The sequence below is a fragment of the Sorex fumeus genome, unplaced genomic scaffold, assembly GCF_029834395.1.
Source record: "Sorex fumeus unplaced genomic scaffold, SorFum_2.1 ptg000051l, whole genome shotgun sequence".
Taxonomy (NCBI): Eukaryota; Metazoa; Chordata; class Mammalia; order Eulipotyphla; family Soricidae; genus Sorex; species Sorex fumeus.
Window position 1 is genome coordinate 4,265,163 of NW_026606108.1, and position 18,302 is coordinate 4,283,464.

Here is an 18,302-nt window from a genome sequence, read left to right on the forward strand (position 1 = left end):
ACCTGGCAAACCGAGGTTCATTCCCCCTATTCCAGATGGTCCCTCAAGCCCCTCCAGGAGTGATCTCTGAGAGTAGAGGCAGGAGGGAGCCCTGAACATCACCCAATGTGCCCCTCACAAACAAACAAACAAAAAGAGCAGAACTTCCATATAGCCCAGTGATACCACTTCTTGGCCTCTCCCCCCAAATCACAAAACTGTCAACTCAAATGTGATGGATATTTGCACACTTATGGTAACCACAGTGTTCGGGCCAAGAGTCAGTGTTTGGGAAGGGATCTGAGTGCCCAACTATGAATGAAAGAGTCAAGAATATATAAAGCCCGTACACAACAGAATCCGACACAGCTGGAAGAAAAGCAGAAATCATGCCACGTGATGCTCGGCGGATGAACCTGAAGGGCATCACAATGAGGGTTGTCTGTTGGGACAACCAGAAAATAGAAGTATGTGCTCTCTATATGGGCTATGAAGAAACCTCATCAAGGCAGAGCCCATGGCCAACGGCATCAGAACTGCAGGCCTCATCTGCAGGACTGAGCTGAGTTGGGGGGGCAAGGGTGAGGTTGGGAGATGGGACTGTAGCTGAGGGGTGCCTACTATGTGCCTCACCTACATATCAATCCCTGGTACCATTGATTGAACAAGCATCACCGGGAGTAGCCCTGGAGGCCCCTGGCATGGCCAGACCCAATCAGCACTGCATCCTTAGCCCAATGGTTTGGTGAATGAGACCAAGACCCAATGGCTTGGTTGAATGAGACTCTCTGGTGAGATCCTGGAGTCCCTGGACCCCATATGAAGCCCCCCCACACACATACACACATTTTTAAAATAATAACAATAAAATGAATACAAATCTCCCTACACACACACACACACACACACACACACACACACCTATTTCTGATCTGTTAAACTTGTTCTGAGTGCCAATAACCTGGTTTGGATTATTTCTGTTTCCGGGAACAGAGGTGAGAGCACGATGAAGTTACAGCTTCATGAAGCCCTGTAAAGCTGTCCTGTCTTTTCCTCTGGGAGCAGCTTGGATCAAATCTGAGCTCTGGGGTGGGGGGGGAGGGGGGCTCGTGGGGGGGATGGAGCTGAGATACTGAGTTTACTGACATCTCCTATCCCTGTGTCATTTCCAGCCTTGATCTTGCGGTGTATCTCGAGAATCAAATTCTTACCCAAGGGGGCTATAAAGGTCTGACGCACTTGGTCATTCCTCCAGTCACCTTCTTTAAAAATCCAACAAGCAGAAACCCATCCAATATCCTGAGAAGTCTGGTGCAAAATCTCTAGCCAAAGGCCAGTGGGAGGGGGTGGTGCTATAGATTCACCCCGATGGGGTGCTCTCCTAAACCCCACTTTCAGCTCTTGGCACCTCCTCCCCTCACCACGTAGAGTCTTTGCAACTCTCTCTAATCCACAAAACCGTGCCCATATTCAACAACTCCCCTTGGAAACCACTTCCTGCCCCCAGGGCTGGGAATAACCATCTCCCCTCCTGGTAACTGGTATACTCTTATGATCACTTATATCCTGTTTCACCTGAGGTCATGTGGATCATAGCCTGCCTGTCTGTCTCCCTAGCCAGACCGTGAGTTCTCAGAGGGCAAAGTATCCCTTTTCCATTTGTGAATTCCAAGAATCCAGCCCAGGCCATAAGCCGAGCACTATCACTGGGTGGAGAGTTCAGCTAGGAAGGGCACTGGATCTTTCTGCAGAAGTCCGCAGCATCCTTTTGACCTCTCTCCCCTGCTGGGAACTGTGGGCCCAATAAGAGAACCACACCGAGATCTGGAGGGTCATGGGGCTGCTGAAGAGCTCCCCCCTGTCCGGGGGTGGACAAAGGCGCAGGGAACTGAATTGGTCCCGGAAACCTGGCCTCTGGCTGAGGCTACCTTACACACGTCCCAGGAAGGCCTCGGCGGGTCACTGAGGACACTGAGCCACTGGCTGTAAAACTCTGGTTAGTTTCAGAGCCAGACCACCTATGCCCAGCTGGGGAACTTATGAGTCCCATTATCTTTGTGACAGCAGCTCTCTCCCCACCTCAGGCTCTGGGGGCTTGCACGCTGGGTTGACTGGAGGCATAGCTGACCTGCTCTGCAAAAGTGACTCTAAAGTGTGTGTATGGGGGGGGGGGGGAGACGAGGGCGGGGAGGGAAACTGGGGACACTGGGAAATATACATTGATGGAGAGATGCGTGTTGGAACATTGTATGACTGAAACCCAACTATGTACAACTTTGTAACTGTGTATCTCATTGGATTCAATTTAAGAAATAATTTTTAAGTGGGTCTAAAGGCAGCAGGAGATGCCGAGGATTTGCTCCCTCCCCAACCCAGCCACTCCCCCCCAACACACACACACACACACACACACACACACACACACACACACAGCCTGAGGCTGCATCTTCCTGATCTTGGGCCTGAGTGGTGACCTCACAAAGATGCCCAAACTTGCCAAGATGGAGCTGGCAGGTAGCCGCGGTCTGTAGGAGCTGAGGTTCCACCCCCTCACACTCCTAGGCACTACCCCTGAGGACTGAACTAGGAGCAGCCCCCAACACCACCCGGTGTGGCCTCTGAACCAGAGAACTCAGAAAATAGAGAGGGATCAGAGCGAGTACAGGGGTCAAGCTCTGACCAGGCACACATCCCCTTCCCCCATTTGATTCTGGCGTTGCCTGAATTCCCCATACTATGTCAGAAGTTATCCCTGGGCACAGAGCCAGGATGAAGCCCCTGAGTACAGCCGGGTGGGGTCCAAAACAAAAACAAAGTTCCCAGGTGGATCTAAATCTCCTTCCATGCACCAGGAACAGGAGAAGCAAGGACACCTCCTACGGGCTGCCTCCTGGAGCTGGCAGCATTCCTGGCGGGAAGCTCAGTGCATGTCCTGATGCATGCTGGCCAGCCAGCCTCCTTCCCTCTCTGCCTGCCTCTGCCTCTGCTGCTGACCACTGGCTCCTTCATGGTGTCTCATCCTGGAATCTTCACCTGACATGCTGGGCTCCCGACTCTCATGACAGGTATATCTGCAAAGCTGACAAGGTGGGGTTTGCAAATACACTTTCTCTTCTACGCTCTCTTCCTGCAGCCCCTAGTTCATGCCCAAATTCCAGGAAGAAGCCCTTCAAACCTGATCCTGCGCGATCTCATGGGCAGGGGGGCACTGAGAAGAGGTTGTCCCGGCAGGGGAAAGAGGATTGGAAGGGGCTATCCAGGTAGGAGAGACTAGGAAGGGGTTGTTGGGGAGAGGGGCTGGGAAGAAGCAGCAGCTCCTCAGAGCAGAGAGAAGACACATCTCTGGAAGAGACTGCCTGGGCCAGAGACATGGCACAGGACTGGGTGCAGCCTTGAACCTGCAAAGACCCGGCCCCACCTGGCCCCAGTGTCACTGCAGCACCAGGCCCCACCCCTGAACCAGTCAGTCAGATTGGTAGAGGGCAGAGTGGACTCTGCACCCCTTGAGCACCTGAGACAGGGATGGGGACGGAGGAAAAGAGGGAGAGAGAGATAGATGAAGAGGGAGGGAGGGAAGAAGAGAGGGAGGGAGAGTGAAGGTAGAGGGAGGAGAGAAGAGAAGGAGAGAGAGGGTGGAAAGAGAGAGGGAGAGAAGAGAAGGGAAAGGGAGAGGGAGAAAGTGAGGGGGAGGGAGGGAGGGAGGGAGAGAGAGGAGAGAAAGAGGAAGAAAGAGGAGGAGAGAATGAGAGAGAGGGAGAGAAAGGGGAGGGGAGAGGAGGGGTGGAGAGAGAAGTCTCCACAGCCTGCATGCCAGGCCATGGTCAGTGTTCAGCAGAGAGCATGTCTGACTGTGTGCTCCAAGTTGGGGAGGGGAGGGGAGGATTCTGATATGACCCTCTCACACTGACAACATGGGGGTGCAGGGTGAGTCGAGGTACCAGGACAGGGGAGGGGGCACTGTGAAAATGCCCAGGACTAGGTTCGTGACCCCTCTGAGATGCCTCCAGGAGACAGAAGACACAGCGTGATCTCTCACATGCAGGCATAAAAAAAAAAATCACAGGGAATAAGGAACACCCAAAGGCAATGGAAACAATGTGAGAGCCGCTGAGGGGCTGGGGACAGGAGTGAGAGAGGGCAGCGTCCCTGGAGGTGATGCTGGAAGTGAAATGTGTGTCTGAAACCCCACCAGCATCGGGACTTGTCAAGCACAGCACAAACACTCACATACAAGAAAATCAAAAAGCACCGCTCTCAGAAGCAGACTGGTGGGCGGGAAGCAAAGGAAGGGATGGGTGGGGGGGCGGGGGTTGAGAGGGGACACTGGCAAAGGGCTCCGTGTGGAAACACTGAATGCCTGAAGCCCAATTATGAATAACTTAGTAGTAATTTCATAGTGGATAAATAAAATTTAAAAAGTAAAAGAAATCACGACTGATAAAAAAAGAAAGCAGCCTCCACATTCTTGTCCTCATCAGCAGTCAGGGCAGGACACCCGTGATTTCAACACGTGGGAAAATCTCCGAAGGCCACGCGGGCAAAACCCAGTGGACATCCGGGATTCCGGCCCACAGTGCCCAGAACCAAGTCCAGAGCCTCCTGCGAACTCAGCTCTGAAAGCCAGGAATCAGGAGTTCCACCTGCTTGCCAAGCGTTTGTTTCCCTGAGGGACAGGCGTGAAAACTGAATATTCAGAGCCTCGTGTGCATGTGCATGTGCGTGGTGTGGGCGTTGAACAGAGACTTCCCAGGGGCAGAGACACGGTACAACCCAGAAGGCACTTGCCTTGCACGTGTCCCACCATGGTTGGATCCCCAGGACCCCAACACCCCCAACACCCGTCCCAGAGTCCCCCACAACCCACGATGTGGTCCAAAAACGAAAAACAAAAAAAGCACTTCCAGAAACTTCCAGGTTTTACAGCTGTGCCTAATCAGGCTGCAGGCGGGGGTGGGGGCTGCCGTGGTCCCAGCAGAAGCTGACCGGGGTTCATCTGGAGATTCGCATCCTGATCAGCATCAGAACAGATGGCAAAACGTCCAAACGCCCTGGACCAGGCACTCTGCCTGCACTAACGGCCCAGACACAGTCAAGCCCCTTCCCCAAAGCAGCTCCACCAGCACTGTCGCCTCCTCGGGGCTGAGGAGTGGGGGAGCCTAAAACATACCCACACCCATTCTCTTGTCCTGAAGTCCCCACGCACAGGTGGCCGGCACTGGCTTTCTCCTTAGCGGGGCAACGGGCCTTGGGGAAACTGAGGCACGCAACAGCGCGCCAGCTCAGTCACCACTCCGGCCCAGCTGAGAAGGGTCCCGCGTCACGTCAACCCCGAGCAAGTCCCTCCTCACCCCCAGGACCCCTCCCCAGCCCTCTCCGCGGACCCCTGCTAGCTCTCGCCGGGAACCTCTCCCAGCCCTCGGCGCGGACCCCTCCCCAGCCCTCGCTCCGGCGGGGTCCCCGGGCGGGACTCACCACATCCATGATCTGCAGGAGGCTGAGTGAGAAGTAGACGGTGAGGGGCTGCGAGTCGTTGGCCACGGGCCTCTCCAGGGGGTTGTAGTTCTTGATCAGCTCCTTGTAGAGCTTCCTCTGGAACTCGCCTTGCAGGGACACTTTGGGGAGCAAAGGGGGGCGCGCGGCTCAGGGCAGGCCGGTAAGGGGCTGCGCCCTGTGCCCGGCGCCCCGCGCCCCGAGCCCCACGCAGCGCACTCGGGCCAGGAGTCCCCAGAACCTTCCTCCACCCCAGCCCCGAAAGGGACGCTCCAAGGAACCCCCGAAAGGCGCCCGGGACCCCGGGGCTGCGGAGCGCGCGGAGGCTCCTACCGTGCAGCAGCGACGCGGCCAGCGCCAGCCAGACGCCTCCCCGCGAGCGGCGCATGCTGGTCCCCGCGCCGATCCCCCCGCACCCCAGCCGCCCGTGTCCTGCTGCCGGCCCGGCCTGCGCCCGCGGCCGCCCGCCACCTCCCCTGCCCGCCTGGCGCCTGGCAAGCGCCCCGCGCGCGCCCCCGCGCGCCCCCGCACGTGACGGGCCCCGCCTCCGCCCCCCGGGCCGCCGGCCGCGCGGGGAACTGCAGGCGGCCGCGGGGGGCAGCGCCCGAGGCCCCCCCAACCCCGCCGCCCGCGCGCCCGACTCGGCCGGGCTCCCTCCGGCGCGGCGCGCGCGCCCGCCTCGCCCCCGCGCTGTCCCGGGCCGGCCCCTCGCTCCTTCGTCTCCCTCTCCAACCGGGAAGGTTGTAAAGGATGGGAATCTCTCCCTGCACCCCTCCACCGTGCCAGAATCCTGGGGACCGCGCCCCAGCGGGTTCCGAAGTGTCTCCACCCCCGCCCCCATATGGGCTTGGGAACTGCCCCTCCCCACTGCCTCCCTCCACTCCTGGGTGATCTGGAGGGTCCCCAGCTTGAGTCTTCCAGACGGGGTTTTCCTTGAATATCTTTTCTGATGCCCAAAGACTGAAAAGTTTGAGAGCCAGAGCCCTCGTAGAGATGGGGAGGGCGCCTGCCTTGCACTCTGTCGACCCGGGTTCAATTCCTGGCACCCCACATGGTCCTCCGAGTACTGCCAGGAGTTATCCCTGAGCACAGAGCCAGGAGTAAGCACTGAGCATGGCTGGGTGTGCCTGTCCCCCCACCCCCCATTCCCCCCAAAAAACTGAAAGTTAAACAAACTCCTTACTGGTAGAAAGCCCCAAATTGTGTGGGGGGGGGGGGGGGAGGGGGGATGATCAGAAGTCAGGGGTTAAATCTTGTTCTAGAAGATAAAGAGATACATAGCTTTGCGGGAGGAAGGATTGCCTGTAGCTGGGGCCCTGCGGCTGACCACCGGGAACGGGGAGGTATCTCAGCTCAGCCCTGGAGCATTTATCCCAGCCAGGGAGGACCAGCAGAATCCAAGACCAGGATGCACAAGTGCAGGAGAGAGAACACAGCAATGAAGGAGCTTGCCTTGCACACCACCGACCTGGGCTGAATCTCTGCATCCCAGATGGTCTCCCAAGCACTGCCAGGAGTGATTCCTGAGTCCAGAGCCAGGAGTAAAACCTGAGTGTGACCTCAAACCCACCCCCCAATAAAATAAATTCCAGGAGACTCAGAATTTGGGGAATGACACCGAGAACCCAAAAATGGGGAGTTCTCACTCCAAAATTTCGCAAAATTTTGGATGGACCCCTAGCAGCAGGCACAAGCCAGTGACCCTAGTTATGTGGTTTGGAGGGAACCACTTTGGCCCACGGAAATGCAACAGCAGCTGTGGTTTTGGTCACCCTGCAGGGAATGAACTTTCTGGAAATGGATTTGTTGGGGCTCGCCCCTGGAGTAAAGGGAACTGGACTGCTGGTTCCTAAGGAGCAGACAGGCTGTGCCGTTAGCTTCCTCCAGTTCCTACGTTCCCCCATCAGCTGTGGCCATCTGGATACACACAAAACTGGCAGGTGGGAAGGAAAGAGCTGCAGGATACTTTGACTGTTGGCGAAAAGGGAGAAGAAAAAAATAAAACCAACCCAGCAACAGAGGAAAAAATACAAATTAGATTGTCAGAGGCATTATCAAACCGCTGTTGATTCCAGGAAGGCAGGATCTCACACACCTACATTTTGAAAGTGCTGAAATACCTATGCTAAAGGTCTGGCTATGAGGTGGGGTGGGGGTCACTGAGGGGGGGTCCAGAGAGGGGGGTGTTCATAAATCTTAAGTATGAGCTTTGGGATCATTTTCCTAAAAGCACAACCACTTCCTTATGTCCCTCATAGCCCATAATATTAGAAACCTAGAAATCAACTATTTTCCAGTCAGCCAAGAGGTCAGTCCGTATGCATTTATGCCCTGTGCTCTGCTAGGTGCCTGAGAGGGTTTACAAGCACTCACTCTACCATTCAGAATCGCTGAGTTTGGATATATAAATTCACTGCAATGAACGTCTTAGTGTGCCTCCATTTGTTCCCCTCCCTGAGACTCGAATCTGCCAGGAGCAGAAGATTCTAGAAGCAGGACCAGTTAAGTCATTCAAGTCCCACACACACTCTCTCTCACATACCCAGTAGAAATAGGAAACAAAATCAAGAAGCAATTGGATATATACTTGGACTTAAAAAGAGAGTGGCCACCAACCAGACTAGTTGTCAGTGATTTTCCGGAGCAGATGATGCCATCGAGACGTTGGTCTGCAGGGTAACAAGGTAAAAACTGTGAGACAGGCTCCGCAGTGAGCATTGCCATCTTTCCCAGTTTCACAGCAACTGCTTGACAAAAGCTGGAGATAAGGAACAACTGCTTGGTTGGTTGTTCTGGGGGCCAGCGCACTACACAGTGGTCAGGGACAATTCCCATCTCTAGGCTCAGGGGACCATGCACACAGAGTGCCTGGGTGGACTATATCTAAGCAAGCACCTTAACCTCACACTGTCTCTGGTCCCAGTGCAACTGTTTTGGGTTTTTTTTCCAGAAAAAAAATAAAAGCAAGTAAACACTCACTTGGACACCACCCTTCTCCTTTTCTCGACTTGTCTTTTAGCTTGAAAACAGCCACATGATTCTAAGGCCTGTTACTGACAGCGTTTAATGGGGAAATGCAGAGAAAACACACCCTCTTTGTACTTACTCTGAGACAGCCTGCTTTTCTCCTAATCTCCCTCCTGTCTTGAAAAATAGCCTCTGTTTTTCAAGAAATAGAACAGTGGCACCGAGCCCCTCCTTCTACCTGGATAAATATGAACTGAAGGAATGGGAAGGTGGATTTGTGCTTTGCTCCGCCCCGTTGCACTCTGCCTTGGAATAAAGTGTCTTCCTTCTTGCAGATGCCAGCCAGGACATGGTTAGCTTTGGGATGTGGTCATCAGACTTCACAGCTGTGGTCCAGGGAGTAGCAGCCCAAGATTACATGGGCAATTGAGACTTTGAGCAAGTGGGTGGGAAGCAGGCGGGGACACCCGCATCAATCCATAACTGAAGAGTCTCCCCTTCATTGTCAGAGAGACAGGAACCCCCAGACCTGGGGAAGTGGGATAAAGCGTGCTTCCTCTTTTGGCTTGTGGGACGAGCAGGTGGAGTTGGAAACCACACATTAAAAAAGAACAGCACCCAAAAGGAGAGAGAGAGAACAAAAGGGAATGCCCTGCCATAGAGGCAGAGTGGGAGGGGAGAGGGGATAGGGGTGGGAGGGATACTGGAATCGGTGGTGGAGAATTGGCACTGGTGGAGGGATGGGTGTTCTCTCATTGTATAACTGAAACCCAAGCACAAAAATTTGTAAGTCTACAACTGTACCTCATGGTGTTTCACTAATAAAAATTTTTTAAAAATCTGGAGTGTGGAGTTCAACTCTACATTAGCTACTCAGGTTAGAATTCAAGAATTTCATAGCTTCACACTCCAGACTTTAAATATATATTAAATATATATATATTTACATACTTTTATAAACTGTAACATGTCCTCCCGTTGTTCATCGATTTGCTCGAGCGGGCCCAGTAACATCTCCATTGTGAGATTTGTTGTTACTGTGTTTGGCATATCAAATACGTCACGGGTAGCTTGCCAGGCTTTGCCGGGTGAGCGAGATACTCTTGGTGGCCAACCAGGCTGACCGAGTTCGATTCCTCCGCCCCTCTCAGAGAGCCTGGCAAGCTACTTTTATAAACTAAAATTTATAAATTCACAAATATTTTATATGTGAATTTATATAGTTAGAAAATTTATATAAATTTAAATATATATGGCAAGCCATGTACACCCCCATTCTTGGAACAGCCACATGCCAACTCATCTCAATTTGGGATTTGTAATTCCTTTCTTCTTTTGTTTTGTCTTATGAAGTTCCTCTCTGTCTCCCTATCTCTCTCTCTCCTCCTCTTCCTCTCTCCTTTCTTCTCTCTCCTCTCTGTCTTTTCTCTTATTTTCCCTAAATAAAGCTTTTTAACTTCAAAACACAGTGACAACCCTCATGAAAATAGCCTCAAACTAAAAATTATAACGTCCATGAGAAAATGAACGCCATGCCATACGATAGGCATAGAGGGGAAAGGCCATAGACAGATGAACAGGATGATGAAAACCCAGCCATTTGGAAGAATGGATGAATCTAAAAATGATCTGGAAAATAATGGTAAAACATGTATGTTTAAAATGCTCAAATATTGGTGGTGAAAAATGAGTACTGGTGAAGGGAGAGGTGTTTGATCATTGTATGACCAAGATTTAAACCTGAAAGCTTAGTAACTTTTCCCACAGTGATTCAGTAAATAAATACAAGAAGAAAAATAAATAAATAAAACTATGAAAAAAAAATGCTCAAATATTGATTATGGTATCAGTTACAGTAATAGCCCACAATATCATTGGGTCAAAGTTGATTTCTCCCTCAGCAGGCAAATGTGTAAGTGGCTTTCCTGGCTGGCTGCCTGGGACTTTCAAGGATGTTTTTATCATCAGGAGTAACTATTCTGGAGCAGAGGGAGGCTGAGACCAAATGCTTTTGCATTCTCAAGGGTACAAACAGGTACAAGTGCACCTAGTCATACCTAGAAGCAACCCATATCACTTCTATTCATGGTCCTTTGGTCAGAACCCAGTCACTGGGCCAGAACCCCGCCTCAAAAGAGGGAAGTTAGAATGCCAACTTCCTGTCTAGGCCTCAAAGGAAAAATGCCAGGAACAGCAGAATCACCTCCATTGGGTACAGGACACAGGAGTAGGACTATATTCTCAGCCTTCTCTAGCTTCTGAGAACTTTCATCCTTGCTATCATAGGGATATAAATAGTTTGCATGCCCGTTCACATGTTGAACAATACTTTTCTTTCAGTTTGGAGCAATTTTGAATAGAGCTATATAATTAACCTTCAAAGCATAGTTATATGCCCATGTGTGTTTGCCCATAGCTTTCAAAGTATTGGGTAAATACCTAGAAAAGGGATTGACTAGATTCAGTGCAGTGTTTGTGTGTTTGTGTGTGTGTGCACACGCGCCCGTTTGTGTGTGTTGGGCAGGAAGGCATTCCCCTCAGCATATAGGGGATTTCTTGGGAGAGGTTCTCATGATTGCCAGGAATTGAATCCAGGGTCATGCACTGTACCACATGAGCCATATCCCTGCTTAAGTGTGTTATATTTTCTAGGTCTGCCCTAACATAGTACTAGAAATTGAGAGATTTTAGTCACAGAGATCTTTTGGCTGTAACCTACAAGTTCCAGGCTGTCAAGGTATAAAGAGGGATCGGTTGCTTCTGAGAGCTATGACAGACAATCTAGTCAGTATTTCTATCTTATTTTTGCATGGTTTCATGAGCCTTTGTTACAAAGAAGTATGATCTTTTATTTGCTTCTCTGCAGAGCAATTCTCTATGTAAATGTCTCCCCACTTCCTTTTTATAGGAAGTTAGGGTCTAGCTTACCCCAGCACAACCCCCCATCATCCACGATGACTAATTACATCTGCAACAAGCCTACTTCCAAATAAGGTGACCTTCTGAGCACCTTCATAGAACATTCAACTTATGAATGGAATAGGGGCACAATTCAGTTCATGAACTTCCATTTGTCTTCCAAAATGACCTTATTTTGCTTTCCATCAGAAATTTTTTCTTAAAGTTTTCCTGTCTTTACAAAAAGTCTATTGTCAGGTTTGGGGTTTTGTTGTCATTTTTTTCTTGCTAAGAAGACTGAAGTGGTAGTTAATGAAGTACAAATTATTATTACTATTATTAGTTCATGTTTGGGGGAGTGTAACTAACAATTTCTTACTCAACCCAAGGTCATATGAAATTTTCTCTCCTGTTTTTGTAATTTTTTTCTACAGCTTGTTAGGATTTTAATTGGTACTAAGTTGAATTTATAGATAAAATTGGGGAGAACTGACATCTTAAACATTCTGGGCCTTCATCTGCTTCATCCTACACTAGTTCTCCATTTATTTAGATCATTTCTGATTTCTCTCATTTGTGTTTTGCAATTTTCTGCATTAAACTATTGAGTGTGCGTTTTTGTTGGATGTAGACCAAATCCCTTCATTTCTTTTGGTGCTGGTCTGAGCAGCATTGCCTTTGAATTTCAAATTCTGTCATTGGTATGTAAGAAATCAGTTTGTTTTGGCATATTGACTTTGCATCCCGAACTCTTGCTCTTCTCATTTCATTCTTTGATGTTTACATTCTTCAGTGTTTTCGACATAAACAATCATGATATCTGAAAACAGTGTGCTTTTATTCTCTATATGTAAACTGTCTATTTTTCTTCAAGGATGTTGATGAATAGGAATTATGAAAGAGGACATTTTTCCTTTTCACAAGATCTCAGAGGAAAAGAGCCTAGTTCTCATTATTATATATGTTAGGCTTAGGTTTTTCATATATTTGCTTGGTTTGGTTTGGTTTTTGAGGACTTGTACTATGAGTGAGTCTACAACTTTATCAAACACTTTTTCTGAATTTTGGTTTGGTTTTTGAGGACTTGTACTATGAGTGAGTCTACAACTTTATCAAACACTTTTTCTGAATTTAATGGTGTGGATTTTATCTTTTATTCAGTCTGTTGTTTAATATCCAAGCACTAAGTATATAAAATATAAATATATAAAATCAGGAATAATAAAAGCTGTCCACTATTTTAAAAGGGCCCAAAGTGTGGGGTCCCTATACCCTCAACTGCTGAAATGTGGAGGGACAAAGGATGAAAAGTACCAGAGAGAGAGAAAAAGAAATGGAGGCTATGGAACTAACTTCCATATATTTCTTATTCCAATAGAAGAGCAAAGTAAATAGGGGACAGATGCAATATTAAAAAGATAAATCCTAAGGGCTTTTCAATATTGATGAGAAGCATCAAGCCATAGATTCACTTGATCGTGGATTTTATTAATTCTGCACTTGATTTGCTAATAGATTTCAAAGGAAAAAATCCATTTACATCAATAAGTGATGTTGCTTTGTGCTTTTTCACTTCTTATAATGCCCTTGCCTGATTTTGGTCAAAATACTAATTTTGTCAAGCAAAAATGTGTCCTGCCTTATTTTGCTATTTGTGCAAGAAACTATTTTTTCTTTAAAGACTTGTAGTACCAGTGAAATTATCTTTCTTGAAGATTTTCTATAAGAAAATTTATATATATATAAATTCAAGTTTTAGAAGACATAGAATCTCTCAAAGGGAGATAGAGTTTCTCCCTATGAGAGTATTTTAAGTTGCATTTTTCAAGAAACATATCTTGTTACTGTATTTATTGGCACAAATTATTTATTATATTCCTTTATAACTATCTTTATGCCTGCCAGTCATATAATACTAATTTCTTTGCATTCTCATTTCCAGTAACTTGTATTTTTATTTTGTTGCTTATTGTTTGCTTCATTTCTATTGTTGTTGATTACTTCTGCTAGGGTTCACCAATATTCTTTTCAGAAAACAAACTTTTTGCTTTATTAACTTCCTCAACTTCTTACAAATTTCATTCGTTTCCACTCAGATTTACTATTTCTGAGATCATTCCTGGGTTTTCCTTTTCCTTTCAGTTGAGGGTTCTCCATTTTGGGATGATTCTTGCCATCCGCATACACATTTAAAAACTCAGCTCAGTTCATTTGACTTGAGAGGGGGCTACCACTGAAATTGCGCTGGTTTGCGCTTCTGCCTGGTCTTTCAGGAAATGGGAGATTTCATTGGAAAATGCTCTGTGAAAGTACACAGAAGGGCATTAACCTATCCAAAAACAGATGGCTTCCTTATTTTGCTGTTTTGAAACTCAAATTGACCTGATCACCCAATTTCCTTTAGAAAACAGGGGTGGCCTTTAGTGGAACAGGTCATTTGTGGAATTCCTGGTAATAGCAATAATAGTAGTAGCAATGGTAATGGCGGCAATATAGTAACTATAACAACAATCATAACAATGAGATTTCAGTCACCTCGGGAGCATTTCTTGGGAGCATTTCTCCTTTAGGAACCCCTACCAGCTTAATTTTTCAGGAAGATGGTCCACATGTATATTCTAATGAAGTGGGCCCAGTTAGCTAAAAGTAATTTGGAACTCCAGTGACCATGGCTTGAAACTTAGTAAAAAACAAGCTCACTTTCCTTAAAACAGAACTGGCCTGGCATAGTTCTGAACTTGTTACAGAAGGAGAATCTCCCCCCACATGGCTTCTGCAGGTGCCCCCCCCCCGAACGTTACCATTTTCCTCTTTGCACAACAGCAATTTATAATTCAGGGAAGCTACGTGAGAATTGAAAAAGAAGATAGTCTTCCCTGCAGATAACCTCTCCTTCTGCCCCACCTGCTTGTCCCCATACTTCCTCTCCAGAGCCATCCTGCTGTGTCTGCCATCTCCAGAACCCAGAACTCCAGCCTACTCTTTCTACATTACCTGCTCAACTACCCATATTCACTGAACCTTGTTCTGAACCTCTCTTTTCTCAATTCATCAAAACCTATTCGTGGAGTGCCACCAGGAGTGATTCTTGAGTGGAGAGCCACGACTTGCCTCTGAGCATTGCCATGTGTGGCCCCAAGAAACAAACCAAAAGACCCCCCAAAACCTACTCATGGAAAATGAAACTTTCTGAGGGTTGAGACTAGATCCTTCACCTCCCTTACGGTGATCCATAATTACTAGCCCTTATCCTTGGATTGAGGATTGGATATGATGCTTCAAGAAGCTCCTAAAGGAACTGCTGGCTCTGTGGTGTGATAAAGAGTTTTAAGAATAGAGAACCCTATCTGCTTGCTCCTTCCGACTCATACCAATTCTGTCACATGCTTGTAGGGAAAGTCAAGGCAAACATGAAGTGAAAGTGGCCAAATGGGAAAATCCTGAAAAGGATTTAGACAAACAGCACCCCCACTTAACATTCCACAAGACTGTAGGACATTCTCAAATAACTGTATCCAAAGTGCTCCTGTGAGCATCCCTAAGCCTGCTGTTGGGAGCAAAGGTCAGACTATGAACAGAAACTTCAGCATCTTCGTAAGGAGTTCAGCTCAGGTTGTTTTCAGTGTATTTAGGGTTAGTGAGGTTCGAGGTTGTTTGTTGACCTTTCTCTTTTGGTGCAGGAAAAACCAAGTAGAATAGGCAAAACTGTGGCAATCCAATCTAGGAGACTTGGAAAATCACCTAAATTTACACCTCAAGGGGCAATTTACAATTTATAAGTTTACACGATAAATAAACATTGCAAATATCCTTAATATTTAGCCACACCAAAAGAAGGGTTCTCTCCACAACTCAAACTTCCTATCCATTGCCATCACTGCAAAGCAAAACAAAAACCATTGCAAAAAGAGATCACCACAAAGTTAGGAGTTTGAAACTTTGGCAGACTTTAAACATCCTGGGACTATCACCAGGTTTTCTAACCAGGACTATATAAAGTCCTTCTCATTCCCAGTGATCGGGCTTCAAGGAATCAGAGGGGCTTTTCTCAATCCCCCCTTCTTATGTGCTTCAAAGAACCAAGTCTCCATCCTGGGAATAACTCTGTGCTTGTGGCTACATTTATGCCTTGATGCTTAATCCTCAGACTATTAAGAGCCTCTAGGTTGAAGTACTCCAACAGTTCAGTAGTGAGGGTTTCTCATAAACCTCAAAAGGTTCTTGTCTCTGAAAGAAAGCATTCATTTTGTTTAGGCCCCTTGAAAGACACTGGTTAGTCCCATCCCTCTGCTCATGTCCATGTATTCCAGCAAGACTTCTTAGGGAAGTAGAATGCCAGGGAAGTGTGCTTCCTCAAAGAGGAGAAGATCATTCTGAAGATTGACAGTCACTGTCAAAGAAACCAGTCATGTGAATTAAACGAACCGTTGCCAGCCTTCGTTTGCCCTTTCTGAATCCAGGAGAGTTGATTTTGGAGACGCTGGTCTTCGGTCCTTAGGAAATTAGGTACCATTTTCCTTATCAGCAAATCCTCCTACTGGTGCAGAAAAAGTTCACAGTCACGGCCCAGCACAATTCAGATCGATCCCTCTAAACATCTCCCCAGAATTAAGCAATAACCTATACGTAAAGAAGCCTCTCGAGACATAAAACCTATAATAGGAGATTACGAGGCAAACAGCCTCATTATTCCTTGCACTTTTCTTTGCAGTTTTCCAATTTTACCCGCAGGAGACCTGCAGACCCGGGGTGGAGCTTTGCCCAGAACCTCCAGGCAATGCACAACATTGTCTATTTCTCCACAGTTCCTTGCACTGAAACTTCCTAGGGTAGAAACCCTCTCAGATTCTTGTCACATGGCACTTGCAGCCAACCAAAGGGGCTTCAAGTGAAACCATTTATTTTTGAAGTAGAACTCTTTCCTCAAAAACACACCAGCAACACTACCTACACTAACGCCTGTGTCATCCGTGAAGGTCCTCCAGACTGGCTGATGCTACACATCCCCGTTTATCCCTCCTGATGCCCAGCAAGGCCTTTGGATAATGCTGGCACTTCGTGGCTCACTGCTGATTCATATCCAAAAGGGGGACATGGTTAATACGGCAGGAGCAAAGCAACATCAACTTCTGGATGTGTTGTCCTTTGCTATGAAGCCTGAGATGCCGGGATACATGCAGCAGTGCGGGGTTATTCCCCCTGATGGACAGAGCTTCAGACCCTACCTTGATATGGCAATATGCACTCACAATAGTCCATGACTTTGTGTTTTGGGGTTTGTTTATTTTTTTTAGTTTATGGATTCTTTTCTTTTTACTTTCTTTTTTAATTGACTCACCAAGAGATAGACCATTACAAAGTTGTTCATGATTGGGTTTCAGTCTCACAATGTTTCAACATCCATCCCTCCACCAGTGTGCATTTCCCATCACCAATGTCTCCATTTTCCCTCCCACCCCCAACTTCCCCCACTCCCCAGCCTACCTCTATGGCAGGCACCCTCCCTCTCTCTATTTCTCCCTCTGTTTCTCTCTGTCTCTCCCTTTCTCTCTCTTTCTCTTTTCTTTTGTGTATAATGTTTGCTAAGATACTAAGCAGTCATTGTATTTATTTAGGGCATTCAATATTTTTATTGGGAAGGTACAGCTAGAGTAGCTTCTTTAACTGGGGTGGCAGCTTTGAGGTGTGGACATGACTTCTGGGGCTTCTAGAAGAAGTACAGGGAGGAGGGGGTCGGTAGCCCATCCCTACTCCGAGAAAGCCTAGAAATTTCAGTCACAAAACCCTCATACCCAAATTTCTATCAGATTAATATCTAGGTTAGGTCTAGCTTAGGGCATGGTGGTGATTATGGATTGTGGGAGCAAATGGATGCCGTGGGCACTGTTTGGTTGGTAACTAGGCTAATCCACCCACCCCTCCAATGAATCCCAGGTTATTCAGCCATGTGCAGGTCCAAGCCCATGACTTTGAAAAGGGGTGACATCATCACGGTTTTGTCAATTTCCAAACCACCTTTCTTTTCAGAAATTAAGGGAGGGCTTACAGCTAGTTTAGCTTTTATCAAAGTTCGAGGATGTTCCAAAATATGACTCTCTGACTAAAGATCACTTTGCTAATATTTCTGAGAGAAATTGTGCTATCTTTTGTTTCATTTTGGGGCCACGCCTAGTGGTACTTAGGGCTTACCCCTATAGATCACTTCTGGCAGGTTCAGGGGACCATATGGGGCGCCAGGGATCATATCCTGGTCAGTTATATACAATGCAAGCGCCTTACCCACTGTGCCATATCTCAGGCCTGAGAAAAGTTACTTCTACAGGACCAAATATGGTCAGCCTCTGCCATGGTCCTATGGGTTGTTGCTCAAGTGAATAGCCTAAGGGGAGAGGCTCAAACCTTTCCATCCACAATATAACTCAGAGGCTTCTGTTTGCATGAGTCCTAGACATTGCTGGTAATTGAATTCCATCTGGCCACCTGGGTCTCACAGACAATGTAAATCTCAGTCATGCTCTATGTGTCTTCTCACAGTTAACAGGCCAAAATCATTCTGGAATAGGTTAGACCACCTTGGGGGTTTCCTCTTGACAGCCACAGTGCTCAAGGAGCCTGTTTTACTGGCCTGGTGCTCTCCCAAGTCTGTGCCATGTTTTCAGGTTGTGTGGCAGTGTCACTGTGCCAGAATTCTAGGTCATGGCGCTCTGTAGAAACTCAAAATGGAGCCAGGAGCCAACATGAGTGTTTGAGAACATGCCCAGAATGTGTGAGGCCTTGAGTTTGATCCTGAGTGCGGCATAGGCCTTCAGGGCTATGTCTCTGGGGGCCCCAATCACCAGTGGAGCTCAGCACAGTGAAGTTCTTTCTCAGGCCCCTACCCCCCTCATTTCTCACTAGAGCACTTCGAGGTATGGGTCCTATTTAAAAAACTTGGCAAAGGGAATTAGCCAAAACTAACCAAAAAGCCT

The 18,302-nt window shown here is 47.7% G+C and overlaps 1 protein-coding gene across 1 annotated transcript in view; it reads right to left on the minus strand.

Moving 5' to 3' along the window:
• LOC130032841 (neuronal acetylcholine receptor subunit alpha-7) overlaps positions 1 to 5,968 on the minus strand; it is a 73,191-nt gene extending 67,223 nt beyond the window's left edge. The window contains exons 1-2 of the mRNA XM_056124436.1: positions 5,803 to 5,968; positions 5,452 to 5,591 (exon numbers count right to left, since the gene is read on the minus strand). Of these exons, the coding sequence (XP_055980411.1) occupies positions 5,452 to 5,591; positions 5,803 to 5,857 (195 nt within the window). The 5' untranslated portion in view covers positions 5,858 to 5,968. The remainder of the gene's footprint in view (positions 1 to 5,451; positions 5,592 to 5,802) is intronic.
• Positions 5,969 to 18,302: the final 12,334 nt, after the last annotated feature.